Here is an 18,018-nt window from a genome sequence, read left to right as displayed (position 1 = left end):
ACTGGTCTAAAGCCTGATGACTGGAACACTTCTTTGGGCATGGGAGATGAGGGTTTGAATCCCTTCTGGAAGCAAAAGTTACTGAATCCCAGCCTTCTCCATGCTAGACTCTCATACTACAGCATTAAATAAGTGTGGGCACCATCAGTGTCACTTTGTCTGAACTTGGGCTAATCAATTTAGATCTAAGTTCCAACAAAAGACTTACAACCCTGCAATCTAAACTGATTAGCCCAAGTTCAGACAAAGTCCCTAGAAATGCGACAGAGGAGCGCTGACTCCCAACTGCAGCAGCCACAAGGCACAGCCTCACCTTGCAAAGCAGCATAGTCACACTGCATAGGCCCTGCAGAGAGCACATAGCAAAAACAGAAATCATGGGACAATAGGTAGCTTAAGCAAGCAGCACAACAAAGCAGTGACGCCACTCCTTAACGTAATAAGTTAATCAGTAATTACCCAATAATTTTCTCTCATTAAGCAGATGGTCTGCATAATCTTTCCTACTTTAACAGATAATGCTGCATTTTTGCAACAACTGCAGTATCCCTAACACTGCATTTTATGAAAATATTTATTTATACTTATGATAATTTTTTGCTCTCTTTGACAACACAGAATTCAGGTCAATCTTTAATCATTACCTAGGTTGCTGCTTCATTACATACAAGTGCCCATGCCTTGATATCTTCTTTAACGACTTTAAAGACTTAAAGAAACTATCAGATCAAAGATGTGGCAAATTGTTCAGCTAACACAAATGAAATACAGCTTTGTCAGAGCAAAATGAGTTTTCTTCAGTAGCAAGAGTGACCTGAACCTGAGAGTCCCTTGGTTGGACTTGCCCACCAACTTTGTCAGATTACACCCAAGGAATAGCTCACCTTGAGCAATAATGCCATGTTTTCACTCAAATCGGATTTCAGGGAAGGGAGACTGTAAGGAACAATTAGCTTCAAACTGCTACTCACATTACAAAGCCATCTGGTTTCCATTTCTATGCTCAGAGCAAAGTGAGATCAGGAGGCTTGGAGGAGGCCATCCACTGCGCAGGAGATGCAGATAAGTAGCATGAACTTTTAATATTGTTTCAATCTCCTCTACTTTTTTCTTCTAAAAATTTTGCCAGTACTGATTTACACAACAAGCAGTGAGTAGCAGGTCCTTCCAGGCCTATTAATGATTTAGACAATGAAATGTTTTTAATCACATTGTTCTAGCAAATCCTTTTTTCACTCGTTTTTTCCTAGCCACTTTGCAAATGGTCCCACTGACGGTCTTTAAGTGATTTGTCTTTTTTAAAGGGCAAATAGAGTCTTCCCTGACTTCTTATAAGGCAACCTGACCAAAAACAGATCAGTGGCTAAACTCTAAGAAAACAGCTGAGTACTATTTATTACTTGCTGAGTGTCATTAAAAAAACAATTTAAAAAGAGGACATTTCCCTTTCCATTGATCTATGTAATGAATTGGGAGAGACATGAGCCTCTCTACAGTTACAGTGAGCTGCATAAGCTTGATTTTGTTCCTGAGATTCCCCATAAGGTACCTAATCATCTAGCCCAATGCTGTTCTTGTGCAAAGACACCATCGCTACTTATTTCTAAGCTATCCATGTAAGCAAAAATGTATTGCCCAAATTTTCAGATAAAGGCATATTTGACCTAACATTCCATGTTACTCACAGATTGATTGTGTTATTAGCCAACACAGAAGAGTTCTGATGGAGACATCACAGAAAGTTCAGAAGCTGCGCATTTGTCTCTACGCTATAGCATTAGACTTCCCAAGGTATCAAACTGCACTGCGAGGGACAGGCGAAAAGATGGAGAGTAATGGCTCCCATCTAGCCTGGGTAGTTCATAAAAAATTTTCAGCTCATCTCACTGTCATAACATATTCATGGTCATTTGTTCTTTCTTTTTCTGAAGGACATTATGCATAAATCTCAAAACATGTGGAAAAGGACTTTTTTTTAACAAATTACATACTCTAAAAACTTTCTCCTTCCATACAGGAATAGACATCTCACTTAAAAGTCATTCTTTCTTGTTTTCTTAAGTTGTTGAAAATTGTGCATACCCATTTTCAGTAATGACTGTCATTCTGACATCAGGATGCTGAATTTGTCTGGAGATGTAAATGCAGGAAAAAATGCATAAACACTCTAATTTTGTTGATCATTTGGGATGGTTTTGGTGTAACGCCAACAAGAAGTATAAATAAAACTTGGGCGTCTTTTGTCCACACTTTGTTAAGGCGCCGCTTTCAGAGCCATTCCGGCATTATTAATCTATGGTATCATTTCAGACCCAGGTAGCACCACCTTTACTACAGCAGAAACTTGTTTTCTCTAAAATGCAGAGGAGTGTGAAAGAAATATTATTTTTTTAAAAATGGCACATTTCTTTTGTAGGGTTCATATTTCATAAATTGCACAAACTAGATCAGAAATAAATGATGCACATAAAGACCCCATGCTAAAATTCTGAATAAATCTGCAGTGACTCTATTGACATTCTGATATAGTTCATGTAGCTGCACCCTCACTTAATGCCTTAATGGGCACAAGATGAAACCTCCATTTTGTCACTAATATAGCCCATTTTTCAACATGGTCAATGACAGAAATCTTTTATCAGAAGTACAACACAAAGTGTTTATTATATTTATAAAGTGTATGTATATATATTTAAAACTATAAGCACCACATATTAATGCTTTTGCTGGTATCTCAAAGGCTTGTCAGTGAACTATATGTTTGTCCTAACACTTGGCTTCCAGAATAAGACTCATATTGTGGAAGAAGCTCTCACTGTATGTATTAAAGGTGCGCAAAGCAGCACACTGTAAATGTGTTACAAAGTGAAATGAATTTGCATAGACGAAAGTACCTTCATGTCTACACTTTTTACATTCTTAGACTGGCAATTTGCACTATTAAAAATATTTAATTGAGGGTAAAAAAGAAGAAAAGTCATCTATACTTTGCTGGGTGATGAGTAGGAAAAAAGAACACCAATCCTTTAAAAATCTAAATACAGTTGATTTCCCTCAGCATGGTTTTTGTTTTCTTATTTCAAGTTAAGTATTTCCTTCATTCTGGAATAGTGTTAAAAACTATCTGAAGAAATGCATCTAAAACTTGTCTAAACTAAAGTACATAACAATAAAATGAGCTTGCTGTAGTTCAAGACAAAACGCAAGCAAATGCAGATAATGTATGTACATAGTGCCATCTCCTGGTAGTTAGAGGTAAAGCCATCACAAAAATCTTAAATTTATTTTCTAAGTATACTTCAGAAAAATGTCGGGTCTTCCTTTAAAAAAAAAAGGAGAGAGTAGTGAATGTCATTACACAGAAGTAGCTTTTAAAACCCTCAAAATACACAATTTTTTTTTCATTCTACAGAAAGGCCAGCATCTAGTTGTAGCTCCTTTCAGACTAAGTGGTGTTATTACATTGGCTTCAATGAAGAAATATGAAACCTTTTTTTTGTTCTAGGAGAAATAGGTTGTCAGTTGAATAAGTCTAATTTCAAAACACGCTCAGTACTGCAGATAACATTTAAAATGAAAAGTAATTTTAAAATGTGTTATACAGCGTTCAAAACCAAAATGAGGAAGTCCCTTTGAGAAGTCAGTTCATCTTATTTGAGGTTCTGGTGCAGCATATTAGCACATACGGACTCATTTTAAAGTCAATTTCTTTTTAATGAATATTTAACATTCAATACAATCTTTCCCAGTTGCACCACTCCTTTAATACTGAAAAAACATCATGGAAGAAAGATAATAGAATCTGTCTGACAGAAACAAATCTCTTCAGTTAATTAAAGCTCCTTCTTACTCCCTCATTACTCCCATTATCATACTTATTTTTGAAGATATAGTTCAGCTATAAAGATGTAAAACTGCTGGTGAAGGAATACGGAATACAGTATTGTTACTGATAATAATATCTCATGGTTTATGCTTCGAAAAAATAGCATTAGCCAACTTGAAAAGAAATATTATAAATCTATTGTGATAGTTGATACAAAGTACCTGTACTTATCCTGTAAAGTTTAATGCTACAAAGACAGCTGTTTAAAAAAAATCAACAAAAACAAAAAGAATTGAAACAAAATGAGCTTGGCAAAAAAATGCTTGTCAAAAAGTGCAGTGTTTTACATTAATTTTACAGTTAGTTCCAGATAATAATAAATCACTAAAGAAAGCCTGGATGAAAGCTGTGAAGACACAATGGAAGGCAGTAAAAAATTTCACACATGGTAGAAGTGATTTAAAGATTTAGAAGATTTAAAAATCTCTCTTACATAACGGAACAGTGGTGCTACTTAGCTGTATTGGTGGCCTACACTGTGTCCAGGAAAAGCTTCTGGGAACCACCCAAATGAACACTCCCTCCTATAGCACAGCAATTTCACCAAGAAACATGGAAGATCAGTCAACTGAGAACTGTCTCAGGTCACTGAGGGGAAAAGATAGCACTTGGCATGTGATCAACAAATACCACAAGCTGGGCCAAGGAAGTAAGGGAGCAAAAAGTCTAACCTACAGAACAAGAATGAGTTCAATGCCTGCCATGAATTTTGAGAGCTGGCAACTACAGCAATGGGCAGCATTATAAAACCCTAGGGAGAATCAGAGAGAAACATAAAAAATAGGAGGGAAGAAGGCAAAAGGGTTAGCTATTTCTATGGACTCATAAGTAGAGGATCTCCTCAAAGTGTAGGAAGAAATAGCTCTAAAGAGATTGAGATCGACTAGAAAGCACTAGGGCTCTGTTAGCCAGGGTAAAACCTCCATTCTCTGCTCAGGAAAAAGTAGATTTACTGAGGCTTAACAGGACAACTTGTTAATGTGATAAGAGGACTTTTGTAGGAAATAAAACTTTCATTTTACAGACTGTTTTACTACACTGAAAGGAGGGGCCTGTCCTTATTATCCTGAGGTTAAAAAAAACAACCAAACACATCTCAACAACTCAAAGCTTTATCACTGAATGACTATGAGAGCATGACCTCAGCTGCCTTAAAAAAAGTGAAGTAGTACCAGTGATTTGGATGGTCACAGGTTCATTGACAATTGCCATGGGAAAGCAATTGTTAAGTGTTACAGAAAAGCCAAACTAAACAGGGGACATTTCCTTCCACAGAACAAGAATCAAAAAAAAAAAATCTGTCGTAACATGAAGCTGTAATTGAGAAATAGCGCAATGACTGAAGAACCATAAGAGAACTAAATTAAATACAGCAGGGACTTCACATTCTTTATGAAAATTAAGGTTTCAGCGTGAGATAATTAAAGCAAGGATAGCCAACTCATGGTGTGCCAGAACGTATAAGTCAGCCTGTCATCTTCATTCCTGAGGGTCCCTCAGAGTTGTTCAGGAAGCAGGCTGTCAGCCACACAAATCATTCACTAACCCACAGCAGTCTCCCTGCTGTTCTTTAGAGCCCCACAGGCTCTCATTTGTCATGTAGCTGGACATGCCCTAAACACAACCTATAGGCATCATTGCACGGAGTATGCCCGTTCACTAACATGACCAAAGAACTTATGTACATATGTCCCCATCAGACAACAGCGTGCTCTGATGGGGCTATCGGGCTGTGGTCAAGTGATGACTGCAAACCTAATTACATGACAGATGAGCACACATTCCCCAAGTGCCTCTGTTAGGGGATATTGGATTGACCTGGCAGAAAAGCTGAGTGACACTGACCTAAACAAAGTGAAGAAAATGAAGTCAAGTGTTGTGAAGCTTGGGACTTGTAATGGGGAAACAAAGATGAGATAATGGGAGAATGTGAAGGAAAAACAACAAACACACACTGTCAAATAACTAAATCTTCATGCAAGTGAATTACTGAGGGGGGGAAAGGACAGGAACATCTGGATGACATGAGATAGAAAAAGATGTGAAAATGAAGCACATTCTAACAAAAGAAATACAAGGATTAACAAGAAAGAAGCTACATCATGGACTAAAAAGATTGAACTTTTCAGAACTAATGAATTGGCCACTAAAAAGTAATACATGTTAAAAAAAAAAACCAAAAAGAAATGTTAGAACCTGTGCACTGCAAAAGAAATTCAGCAGTATTAAACATATACAGTTTTTATCATTAGATTACATTTCAGTATATATGAGAAATTTAAAGAAAAACAGTGACATGTATTCTAAAAGGGGAATGTATTCCCCTAAAGAGACAGAAAATTGCAAACTGCGCAATGCAAAGGCATTTTGGGGGGCAGGGGAGCACATCAGGGGACAGAAGCCACTGCGAACTGCAGTATAGAATCAGGAATAAAGTGATGCAAAACACCGTGAAAGACCATGTGTCAGGTTCACTGAATGCAGCTTACAGCTTTAATAGAGGTACTGGGGATCACTACTGCCTCTCATTACCTCCCAAATGAATCTTGAGAGAGGTAAGTAAGATGCAGTTTAAGTCTGCTGTTGATAAACATATGGGGACGGTCATATCAACAACAGATCTTCAAGCCACCTAACTGAAACATAGTGAAATGAACCTGTTGTAAACCAATTCATTTAATTGCTCTAGATGACTCTTAGTAATCTACCAGAGCTATACTTAGCTGAATTTTGCTTCTAGGGGCATTTGTTTTTTTGCTTCCATTTTGTTTTAACTGTTTTGAACCAGCTGAAGGAGAAGTGTGTAAATCATGATCATAAGCTTTAATATTCTTGTCTGGCCTCATGAGACAGCACTTTCAAGCTCTTTTTATCACAAAAATGAGCAGCCCTCCAAAATCCTCAGAGAAAACAAAACAGAAAGCCAGGTGGGAAAAGAAAGGTTCTGAGACCATTTTGGGATACAGGAAGAAAGGCATGACAGCATTTAAGGTTTAAAAGAAAATAGCTGATATTCACAGCAATCCGGTTTCAAAATTAACAATGCTTTCATAACATCAGATTTGCAGGACACCACACTCAATCAGAAAACATTTTATTCAGAAAACTAATGCATAACAGAATCACTAGTGATGATGACCCAGTATAAAGTTCTCTAGGATAACAACAAGATTATTCAGACCCTGTCAGAACTTCAGCACATGGTTCCAGGACCATACTATTTGTTTTAATCACAGCAGCATGAACCCTGAAGCATATTGTATTTCCTAGTGCAAAAGTTTGTACCGAGAAAAAGTCTTTGCTGATTTAGTTTTTTGAGAAGCATTTTACTACAACACAAGCAATCTCACTGTCAATTCATTCTTTTAGCAGTTGACTTACTGCACTGTGCAATGATCATATGGTTTTTATTCTATATTTAAAATGCTTTGACTTTACTTTTACTTTTGTCATTTTAAGACTGCTCTGATTAGTTTCTTTCAAGGTTAATAAGCGCATTTAAGAGAGGTATGTAGTAGATAGTAATATCTATTCCTTCCAGACATTTCAGAAAAATAAAATTCAGGGACAGATTTTATTTGCAGCTCTTCCGTGCCCAACATACACATTCACTTTTCACTTAGTGTTTCCTTGCCTGTTGATTTATCAGCTGACTCATTAGTGGCCACCTAGCTACTATCCCAGTAAACTATGGCTTCCCCTCTTCATGATACTATTTAAATATCCCAACACTTAAGATTTACTTGCAGTTTCACTTGGTCTGTCTTACCTGTTAACCTGTGCCAGTGTTTCCTCCCTGTGGTAGTCACCTCTAGCTGCAATGTCTTCTTTCTGCTGTCCCTGTAATAACAGGATTTAAGCGCTTTGAGCAATTAGCAATCTCCCTACACCATGACAGCCTGAAGGGGTGGGAGGTGGGGGCAGGAGGGGAAGCATGGGTGTATGTCCAGAAAGATGAACTTGTGGGTCCCCTACCTAAGTGTAGTGTTAAATCCTACTTACAGAGTAATTGTCTTTTTTGTTCCATTTACCTAGGTTCTTCCTGCCTGCCTTCTGACAATGCTTGCAAAATAGAGTCTATTTTAGATAGTTATTACATGACTTACATATTACTACCAAAAGTCATCTAGAAGCAATCAGATACTTCTTTACAGTTGCTTCATTTCATTTGCACTAGAGCTTGATTTACCAGTTAGAATAGCAGAACAAAGAATTATTATTTCTATGTTCAAAGGCGCCTTCACACAGACAAATGCACCTAAACTCTGACACTGAACTTCCAAGAATATTTCCATGGAAGGACACGCTCCCCACCCAGCCTGTGCCTCCCTCAGCCCAGACACAGATGACTGCTCAGACACCCGTACAAAGGCACCCAAAGCCGGTGATACATTTAACCTTTTTTTCCCCCACGTAGCTGCCGAACCTGCACCCGGTAACCGCTTTTATTCAGCTGATCACGGAAAAGCAACCCCGCCTCCCCACGAGGAGATGCGCTCTGGGCAGGCAGGCGGCGCACGTACCCCCGTCCCAGAGGCAGGCGCAGCCGAACCCTCCCCGCAGCCTCCAGCACCGCCGAGCCGCCTCGCGGCCAACCGCAGAGCAGCGCGAGCCTCCCGCCCGCTAACGGCTACTCGACCCGCGCGCCGCACGCATGAGCGCTAACGCCAACGGCGGCTCAACGGCCGGCGCACGTGTGCGGAGGGGCGGGACCGGAGGGGGAGGTGCGGCCTGGCTAGTGCGCGTGCGCCAGAGCGGGCTGACGACAGGCGAAGGGGCGTTGGGGCGGGGCGCGGCTTGATTTCAAACCGGGCGGCGGGGAAGTCGGCGGCGTTTGGGCCCGTCGCCGCGATGGCTAAACAAATCGGCCGGGACCAGCAGGGCATCACCCTGCGGGGCAGCGCCGAGATCGTCGCCGAGTTCTTCTGTAAGGGACGGCGGGAGGCCTTGGGGCCCTGGGCGGGCGGGAGGAAGGGGCTGCTCCCCGCCGGCCGTTGGGCCGTCATGGCGGCCGGGGAGGGGCGGAGGAGGGGGCGGGCTGCCCTAGCCTAGGCGCGTGTCCCCCCTCACCCCCCCTCTCGCGGTGTGTTGCAGCCTACGGGATCAACAGCATCCTCTACCAGCGGGGCATCTACCCCCCCGAGACCTTCACCCGCGTCCAGAAGTATGGGCTCACCCTCCTCGTCACCACCGACCCCGAGCTGAAGAACTACCTCAACAACGTGGTGGAGCAGATGAAAGGTGCCGGGGGAGGGCGGGGGGTGCTGGTGCAAGAGGCTGCTGAGCCCTCCTTGTATTTCTGCCTATCTTTGTCACGCTGCGAATACCTGCTGTGGCTTCTTTTAGAGTGGTTATACAAGTGCATTGTGCAGCGCTTGGTGGTGGTGATCTCGAGTATCGAAAACAACGAGGTTCTTGAGAGGTGGCAGTTTGACATAGAGTGTGACAAAGCTGCAAAGGATGAGAGGTGAGCACCAGTATTCCTCTGCGCCTGCTCTAGGTACACAGCCTGCTCTTTGATACTCCTAGTAGCTGTTACATGCATCTGCACTGTCCTGTTACTCTTCCCACTATGAGTAGAGAAGATGTCTCTTCAAACTTATTACCTAGCTCACTGCTATTCCTTCTGTTCCTCTGTAAACCAGTTGTTGTAGTACTGAAGCATACATAATCCTTGTGTGCTATAAAAAACAGTATCAGATAAAAATTTGACTCTTATCTTCAACAGAACAAAATACAGTGTCAGGCATGTGACTTAAAGAACTAGTTCTGCTTTGCTATTGTTCTGCCAAAATACTTGGTCATTCACTCCAGATTGAGGGTATCAGCATCTGACTTTCCTTACAAGTACTGTGAAGCTTCACAGAACAACAAAGTGGAATTAAAAAATCTATTTTCTAAGCCTGTTTACCAAAGACTTAAATGAATGTCCTGGCTACATAAAACTATACAGCAAACAGAGCAATGACAGCTTAACAGAGAGAAAACTGTATTTAATAAAAGCTTTTAGTGTAGTAGAAGATTCCTTCCCTAACAAAGCTTGCTTTCTTTTCCAGTACACCCCGAGAAAAATCTCAGAAAGCTATTCAGGATGAAATTCGATCTGTTATCAGACAAATAACTGCCACAGTAACTTTTCTGCCTTTGCTGGAAACTGCCTGTGAGTATTCCTAGCCTCCCTAAAGAAATCAAGCGCTTATACGGGGGGGGGAGGGGGGGAATTTCTAACTTTTCCATTTTAGAAAAGACTTTTCATTCACCTTTTAAGCTTAGTTTTTGTATTGCAACATGAAATGTCACTGTAGCATTTCTGACATGGGATTAAATTTTGTTAAACTGAGACCACACCTCCTGCAACTGTGCACAATACTGAAAAGGTACGTCAGAGCAAGTATTTCATCTTAAAGAATTATCCCATACTGCTTATTATAAAACAAACAGTAAAAATCACTAAGGTAAATACTATACTCTCTCATTAAAGAACTTAGAAACTTCATTTGAAGGGGCTACTGGTACTTTCTGCCCTGAAATACTTATAAAACTTCTTTTGTCCAATTGACAGAACTCATGGTGGTTTAACTAGCTTAATGAAACCAGCAAGTGTACTCCACTATCTATTTGAAGCAAGTACTTTGTAGAACTCAGCTACTTTAACTCATGTGTATTTATTTAAAAAAAAAAAAAAAAGGAAGGAGAGAAGTTTAATTGCCTCAAATCTTTAAGTAGAAAACTCTAATATGAATGTAGTGAGGACTTTCCATTTTTAAACATACTACTTTTCACATAACTAGTATCACTTTAATTTCTTAAACTTTTGTAAAAGTTTCATGCCTCAGAAGAGGCACTTAATCTTCAAACAAGCTGATTTTCATGCACACTTTATTGTTAACTTATTCCCTTCTGCTTATAGGTGCCTTTGACTTGCTGATTTACACAGATAAAGACTTGGCAGTGCCAGAAAAGTGGGAAGAGTCAGGACCACAATTCATAGCCAATTCAGAAGAGGTTCGTCTTCGCTCTTTCACTACTACAATCCACAAAGTGAATAGTATGGTAGCTTACAAGAAGGATTCATTTCCTTAAGATGTGCTTTTTGTCATCTGTATGTTGTCTGGTGTAGCTGCCCTGTGACCAAACTAAGTAATGAATAGAATCCAGTTACTGTGGCTCAGACAAGGAGTATAATACAGAAAGAAGACAAAGCATTTGTCTATGATTACAGATACTGATGATCTGTGATGTCACACTAGTGTAAGTTGTCATCCTTTTCAAGAGGTATATAAAGGATATAACTACTAGAAACCACTTGTTACAGTGAACAGCATGTACCAAGTTAATAGTGTGTTAAGTTATGCTGAATTAGCTAGAGACACTACCTAAAGGTAAGATCAGTTAGTGGAACTATCTTAAAATCTTAAGTTACAGGATCTTAAGATTAACATATATAGTGTTCCATTAGCACTCTTAAAAATCTCTTGGCATTTAAAAACCTTGCTCCTATACACAAATTTTTCATGGTAAAAGTCTCAGTTGTTGTGTTACCATGAACAATCTTACAGCTAATCAACAGAAAAATTCTATGTATAAATTACTTGTACCTGAACCATTAAAAGCAGCTGTTCATCAGAAAAATCAAATGCACAAAGCTTTGTATATTAATTAGTCTTCTGGACTATCTAGTTTTGGGGATGTTGTTTGAGGTTGGTGTATATTTCTTCAGTGTCTGTCAAATATCTGTGTGTATTTGTGTTTTTATAGAATAAAGCTTGAAAACTTGCACAGTGTTTATTTCAGTTTGTTGCTTCATAGTTTAGATGGTCTATGTACTCTAGATTTTTTTTTTTTTAGATAGAGAAGAAACACTTTTTAGTTTCCCTAAAAGTCATAAAATGTTGTATAGTCAGTGCAAGTCATTCTTTGACTTATGGTGTAGACTGTCATTCAGAGACAGTCACTGTCATCAGTGTTACCTTCCACCTTTATATGAAGGTATTGCAAGACTTTGTACATTCTTCACCCATCCTGTGCTGGAAGTTATTAGGAATTTAAAATTAGAGGTGCTAACAAAACTCTTGAACTCTTATTCCAGCTTTTGTTCATATTCACAAAATTCATTTAACTTCAGCTACTCTAGATATGTTAATGTTCTGAAAAGTCTTAACCTAAAATTGCAGAAATTAACTGAAATGTAGGCTTGTACTAAGGCCTTCCCAGCAGTTATATGATCAGTTATAAAAGCAGAATCATAAGTAGAGATGTGAAGAGCACTTTCACCTACCAGAGAAACAATTAATAGCAATAGAGCTAGTAGATATTTCTTAATATTCACTTTCATACCAGCAAAGAGCCAAGCTCAAAATCTAATTTAAAGTATAAACTATTTACAACAGCACACAGCATAGTTCCAGAACAGAGTTGTATGACTTATTACCTGGGGTAATAAACAAAGCAAGAGTGTTTTAACAGTGTAATTTTTTTTCTTTTTAAAAAATTTATTAAAAATATCCTAGATCATATGTGCTCTACAGCCATCTTATAGAGTTAATAGGCTTTCCTACCAGGGAATAGTTGATCTCCAGCAGTCTTGACATAGCATATGTGAAAGACAGTTGAAAGACATCCTTTTGTAGGTCACCAGCACAGACTTACGGCTTTTAAAAAAACTATGATTCAGGTACTTCCAGAAATGTTACATTACTCCCCACCAGGGCTTGCACTGCAGTAACAGGAATACATCTAGTGTTTTCCTCTGCCTGTCAGCAAAATACTCTCTTAAACAGGTGACTGCACTACCTACATATACCTGAGAAGTACACTTCACCAGCAAGTGCAGTTTCAAGCACTTTTCTTAGGGAGAACTGGATCAAAGCATTAACAGTGCCAATCAACTGTAAAAGAAGTTTAAAACAGGTAATGACAACCAGTGCTTTTTGCCACAGTTAGTTAGGGTCAGGAGGTGGCTGGTACAGAACTGTAGTAAGGCATCTAAAAAACATGTTTTGCTGAGATGCAGAAGTCGCCTTGCTCCAGGAAGTCCAAGTTACCTCTTTCTTGCACCAAAATGCACCTTCTCTTCTTCCCCAATATGGACCAGATAAAACACTTTTTCTTTTTTAAATAAAGCCAGCAGCAGTCAAGAGAGGGTTGTGATATTTCACAGTACAGAGCCAGATGTCCGTGAAAACTACCTCTGACAAGGCACAGCTCATAAATCCTAGTTTTCGCAAAGGCCCTGCAGAACAAGAGATGAAAAAAAGTTTAACAGTCAGCTTAATGCAACTGCTCCTAAGTCAGGCCTTTAAGAAGTCCAATAGTATTTGCCAATGCCTGACAGGACCCACATTGACAGTCATTCTCAATTTCCTACAAGCACTTAAGTTTCCTCTGCCTTGAGGGTCAATTTTGTACATTGAAGAATCAAAAACAAAGGAGTCCTCATCTCTGATGCCAGTAGAGCTAGTCTTTGGAAACCAGATGAACAGTAACATTTAGAAGTTACCCTACAGGCGTTCCTCACCTGATCAGTTCAGCTGACGTATAAGCTGGTTGATTCCTTCACCTCTGCAGCCAGGCTTGCCCATTTCCTTGAGGAAACCCACTTTATTATGTGCAGCATGGCGAGCCACTGACAGATGGAATGGCCATAGAAAGTCTGTGACTTTTTGGAAATATTTCCCAGTTGAGTAGATTTCATGAATAAGATCTTCCAGGCAAATAATATCACAGTCTCCTGACGGTAAAAAAACAATTGTAAAAAAAAGCCACACATATGAGATACTTAATTGTGGTATCTCTCAGCACATCACCCCAGGATCATCAGTCCTCCACATACATATCCTGTTACATTTTTCCTCCTCCCTTCCCTCTTAGGTCAGATTGAAATCCCTCAATATTCCTCTTTCCTTGATTCACTTTATTTTCACGTCTTCCTCCTCACCTAAATGTTCCTCTATCAACACATTGTCTGTCAGAGGGACCCTCTTTTTGTTAATCTTGGCTTGACCCCGTTTCAGAATGAGCTCTCGTACAGACTTCAGGTTAGGGTATCTGTAACAAAAAAAGAAAAAAAAATCAGATTTTGTAAGTGACAGACGAGGCAGCAGAAGTCCCACTCTGCTGCTTTGTATAAAAGCGAGAAAGTGACCAAGGTATGTTTAGAATGATGAAAAGGGACAAGGACAAGTTTTAGATCTGAAGTTGAAAATACTACGACCTTCACTGGAAAAGTCAGGTATGGATTTGACCACAATGGTTGCTTTTCTCCCTCGTGGTATCACAAAAAGCTATGACATTTACATACTATTTTCTATTAAAGCATCAGAACAGCACTTACCCCCATGCCACATAAGGTTCCACAATGCGCAGCATCTTTAGAGATGATGGAGTCAGTTTAACAAACGTTCCACTGAAAATTTTTCTCAACCGAAGCAACTCAATCACCCGTCGTACCTTCAGACTCACTCCCTTAATCCTGAATCAGAAAAAGATGTTATCAGCATCCCTCTTTCTCTAGTACAGCAACAAAACAGCCTCAAATTACCTACAGGAAGGCATGTCCACATCGATCATACTATCTTTATTTAGAAATAACATGACAGTTACAAATAGCAGCAATAATAAGAGATAAGAAGTAACAGAAGTTTCTTACTCTGCAATTCGTACAACAAAGGCTAGTTTGTGCTCCTGAGGTTCAGCCACCTGTCCAGGTCTCTGTTTCATGCGCCTCAGCCGGACCTCATCTCGGTGCTTGCGCCATGAATCTCGAACAAAAGTCTCAAGACGTTTAAACTGGATTTGTTTCCCCTTCTGGTGCTAAAGACAGAAAGGTAAGAAATGATCACCCTTCCCAACATGAGCACCTCTGCCTCACCTCTGCATCTTACAAGTTTACATCTCAAAGGTCAAATTAAATTCAGAACTTCAATTATGCTCTTTCAGCTTCTGAGGCAGTAAGAAGAAAATAATTTTGAAAATATAAGGCCAAGAGAGACAGAATTGAGGAACTATAATGAAATTGCAAACTTTAAGCACCTGGCTATAATGAATAAACCGTGACCCAACAGAACTTTTCCCCAGAACCAAAAATAAAGTAGGAACAACAGAGAGCAAGACTCAGAATATTTCTAGACACAGGAGAAAGAGGCACAAGAACCACTGCATTTTAAATGCTTATGCTCAGCTCAGGAACGAGCACTTGTCATCTTCCCAAATCATATTACTTTCCATGTGAGTAGAATGTGTGCAGCAACTATTCATTAATACTTTGGATACAACAGACGCTAAGTTATGAGGGCTTTTCAGAACTAAGCAATCTGATATTACACGTCTCCCGCTCGAAACACTACAAACCCCACGGAAACCGCTCCTCTGGGAAAGCGGCAGCACCCCGCAGCCCCGGGGCACCGCGCTGGGCCCCCTCCGGCTGTCCCCACCCCGCCGGCCCGCCCCGCCGTACCTTCCGCTTGCTGAGGAGCGCCTGCTTGGCCTGCGTGGCCTTCAGGGCCTGGTAGGCCTTCCGCTTCTTCAGCAGGTTCTCCGGCACCAGCGGGATCCTCCGCCTCGGCCTGGCCGCACGAGAAGCCCGTCAGACGCCGCGCCGCCGCCGCCTCTCCCTCCCCGCACCCCCCGCCGCCGCCTCGGCCCCGCCGCCCGCGCGGATGGCCGCGGATGCGCGACCCCCGCCCCCGCATCGCCGCCGCGCCTCAACGCGATGCTCACTCGGCCTCCGCCATCTTGTCGCTGCTCGCAGCTCCCGCCCCGCCCCCCGCCGGCCCCGCCCCCGGCAACGGCCGTTGCTGCCGCCCGTTGCGCCGGCACCGGGCGCCGCTCCAGAACCGGGGGGCTGGCGGCGGTTCCCCGGTGCCGCAGGGGCAATTGCTGCCAGCCCCGGGCTCCTGTCCCCAGGAGCCCGGCTGCCCCGGGGGCGGCCGAGCGGGAGCGCGTTTGACCCTGGAGATAACGTGCCCTTCCCGCCGGCGCGGCGTGCCTCGGGACACCGCTGTGGTCCTCCGATGGGGATCGCCTAGAGACCTCCCGTTCAGAAGTACTTCACCGGGAATCAAACTCACCGTCACACTAGCACTAATAAAGCATGAATTACAGCCAAACAGGCAAACCCAGTCCGAGCAGAGTCCGGAGGGAGAAAAGGAGTCTCCCTGGGGCACACGCGGACCAAACAAAGCAGTTTGGGCCCTACAGAAATGTCCAGCTCAGCCCCCCGAGGCTGCAAAGGCAGTGTGGCCTGGCCACCGCCTCGCCGGGTTCTACCCTGCTCGCTCCTGGTCCCTTCTCCGAGGGGAGCAGGAGAGCGGGAAATGATGCCCTGCAGCAGGGAGACACCGGAGGCAAGGCCTGCACCACCAGCAGTACCAGCTGGGTAACACCTTCCTACCAGGGAATCAAAAGTTTCTCCGTGAAAAACAAAAGCAAGAACAACCACGACACTCTGTTTCCCCACCTAGGAGGCCAAAGCATGCCAAAGCACTGCCTCAGTGCCATGAGCAAATGTGCCCCAGTTATGGGAACCGAAGCCCCACACTGGATCTCTGCCCCATTTGCTCCTTCCTACCTGCGAGGACTTTCGTCACTCACATGTCCCTTGAGGAACAGCGTCCCCCAGGTACTGCGCGGGGAAGAGGCATCTGCTCTCCCAGCGTGGCGCTGATCTGCCTCAGGAGGACTGGGAGCAGCTCTGGAGCAAGTGCAGCACAGCCTCTGGGGTCCACGCCGTGGCCACCACCTCAGATGTGGCACAGGTGAACTACAGAGAAATTCGGTGAAAAACTGCCTGTGACAACAAGAGCTTTTCCCAAAAGCCTGCCTAGGAGGCTTTTCCTGCCTGCAGAGCGGCCTTCTGCTTTCTGCCACCCACCTTGTTGGGACTTAATGGCGCAGGTCCCAGGCCCGGCCCGGCTTGTCTACCTGTCTCTTGCTACCATATACAGAGTAAAATTCAGACAATATGTGAAATTGGGCACCAGTGGAGAAAGAGCAAGTAACCCCTTACTTGCTGGGAGTCCCCCTAAAGGGAATCCCCTTTACTTGGGATTCTGTTAGCAAACATATAAAAAGCCCCAGCAAAAAGCACCAGGAGTGAGGAGGAAGAAACCCCCAGCATCAATGTCATTTTTCTGCTGGGAAAGGACTTGGGACACCAATGCCTTGAGGAAGAGGGGTGCCATCCCCCTCAGAACCTAGAGGGAGGCTGAACACCCTGCACAAGATATGAGGAGAAACTGGAAAGTTTGAGTGTCTCAGCTGTAACCACCTCAACTGTGAGAATGATCTGGATTTGGCTGAGGATTTGGCCTCTTTAAAAAAGGAGGAATCTCCAGCTCATGGTTAGTAGAACAGTTAGCTAGTCCTGGAGGATGCGACTCCTTTATAGCCCAGCTGGGCATACAGTGCTTTTTGTATTCCGTGTAGCTGAGGGACCTGGAAGTGTCTCCTTCTACATTGTTTTCCAATGCTCAAAGCCTATATCCTGCCAGCAGCTCTAGGTCAGGCCCTGACCATGTTGGGGCTTCTAGTAAGAGCACATGGAGATGCTGCAAACACTGACTTCCCTGGGGAGCCATGGCTTGATACGCAGGATGTGCAAGCAAGTATGTGTTAAACCAAGCAAAGAGAAAGCAGAGAGAAGAACAGAAGGAAGAGACTGAAGAGTCCCACACCAGTGCAAGCACACACTATGGCCTCTCTTCTTCCACAGTGTCCTAGTTGACAGCCCCAAATCCAGTGCCCCTATTCCTTGCCAGGGAGCACTGCCCTTAGCTCCAGCAGCTCCTGCCTGTCTCGCAGGCAGCACTTCAGTCTCCCAGGTCGCAGTGCCCCAGGGGCTCCTGTCCCAGCTGGCTGCAGAGCTGTGCCTTTCTCCCAGATGGGGCTGCTCTCCACCCCTAGTGCCACAGGGGCTGCAGCTCCAGCCCTGTCTCTTGCACCCCCACCTCCACATCACCAGCCCCACTCAGCCCTTCAGAAATCACACAAAATGGGGAACATCCTCTGGCCCCCGCCACTGGCAGCTCCCAACCCCACGGGCAAGGTTGTGGTGCCTGTACAAACAGCTGGGCTGCAACACACAGAGGATGAGCACAGCCCTGGAGAAAAGACCCTACCTCCAGTGCCCAGCA

At 42.8% G+C, this 18,018-nt stretch overlaps 2 protein-coding genes and 1 long non-coding RNA gene across 6 annotated transcripts in view; 1 reads left to right on the top strand and 2 right to left on the bottom strand.

The window, feature by feature from the left end:
- Nucleotides 1-8,635, bottom strand: part of LOC112980881 (uncharacterized) — a 173,959-nt gene extending 165,324 nt beyond the window's left edge. For all 4 annotated transcript variants that reach the window (XR_003258546.2, XR_010388937.1, XR_003258547.2 and 1 more), the window contains exons 1-2: nucleotides 8,410-8,635; nucleotides 7,656-7,726 (exon numbers count right to left, since the gene is read on the bottom strand). This is a non-coding gene — a long non-coding RNA (uncharacterized LOC112980881). The remainder of the gene's footprint in view (nucleotides 1-7,655; nucleotides 7,727-8,409) is intronic.
- MAD2L1 (mitotic arrest deficient 2 like 1) lies at nucleotides 8,632-11,663 on the top strand. The gene is made up of 5 exons (XM_026096113.2): nucleotides 8,632-8,813; nucleotides 8,981-9,127; nucleotides 9,233-9,353; nucleotides 9,943-10,046; nucleotides 10,797-11,663. The coding sequence occupies exons 1-5, from the start codon at nucleotides 8,738-8,740 to the stop codon at nucleotides 10,967-10,969; spliced, it is 621 nt and encodes a 206-aa protein (XP_025951898.1). The 5' UTR covers nucleotides 8,632-8,737; the 3' UTR covers nucleotides 10,970-11,663.
- A 694-nt stretch (nucleotides 11,664-12,357) lies between these two features.
- Nucleotides 12,358-15,689, bottom strand: RPL7L1 (ribosomal protein L7 like 1). Its single transcript, XM_026096112.2, has 7 exons — nucleotides 15,605-15,689; nucleotides 15,342-15,450; nucleotides 14,535-14,698; nucleotides 14,220-14,357; nucleotides 13,824-13,933; nucleotides 13,404-13,616; nucleotides 12,358-13,118 (listed from the first exon to the last, which is right to left on the bottom strand). Exons 1-6 carry the CDS (start codon nucleotides 15,616-15,618, stop codon nucleotides 13,408-13,410), a joined length of 744 nt encoding a protein of 247 aa, XP_025951897.1. The 5' UTR covers nucleotides 15,619-15,689; the 3' UTR covers nucleotides 12,358-13,118; nucleotides 13,404-13,407.
- Between the last annotated feature and the right edge of the window lie 2,329 nt (nucleotides 15,690-18,018).

Source organism: Dromaius novaehollandiae, chromosome 4 (assembly GCF_036370855.1).
Source record: "Dromaius novaehollandiae isolate bDroNov1 chromosome 4, bDroNov1.hap1, whole genome shotgun sequence".
In the NCBI taxonomy this organism is placed as follows: domain Eukaryota; kingdom Metazoa; phylum Chordata; class Aves; order Casuariiformes; family Dromaiidae; genus Dromaius; species Dromaius novaehollandiae.
Note: the sequence above shows the minus strand (reverse complement) of the source record. Positions and strands in the feature narration are given on the sequence as shown.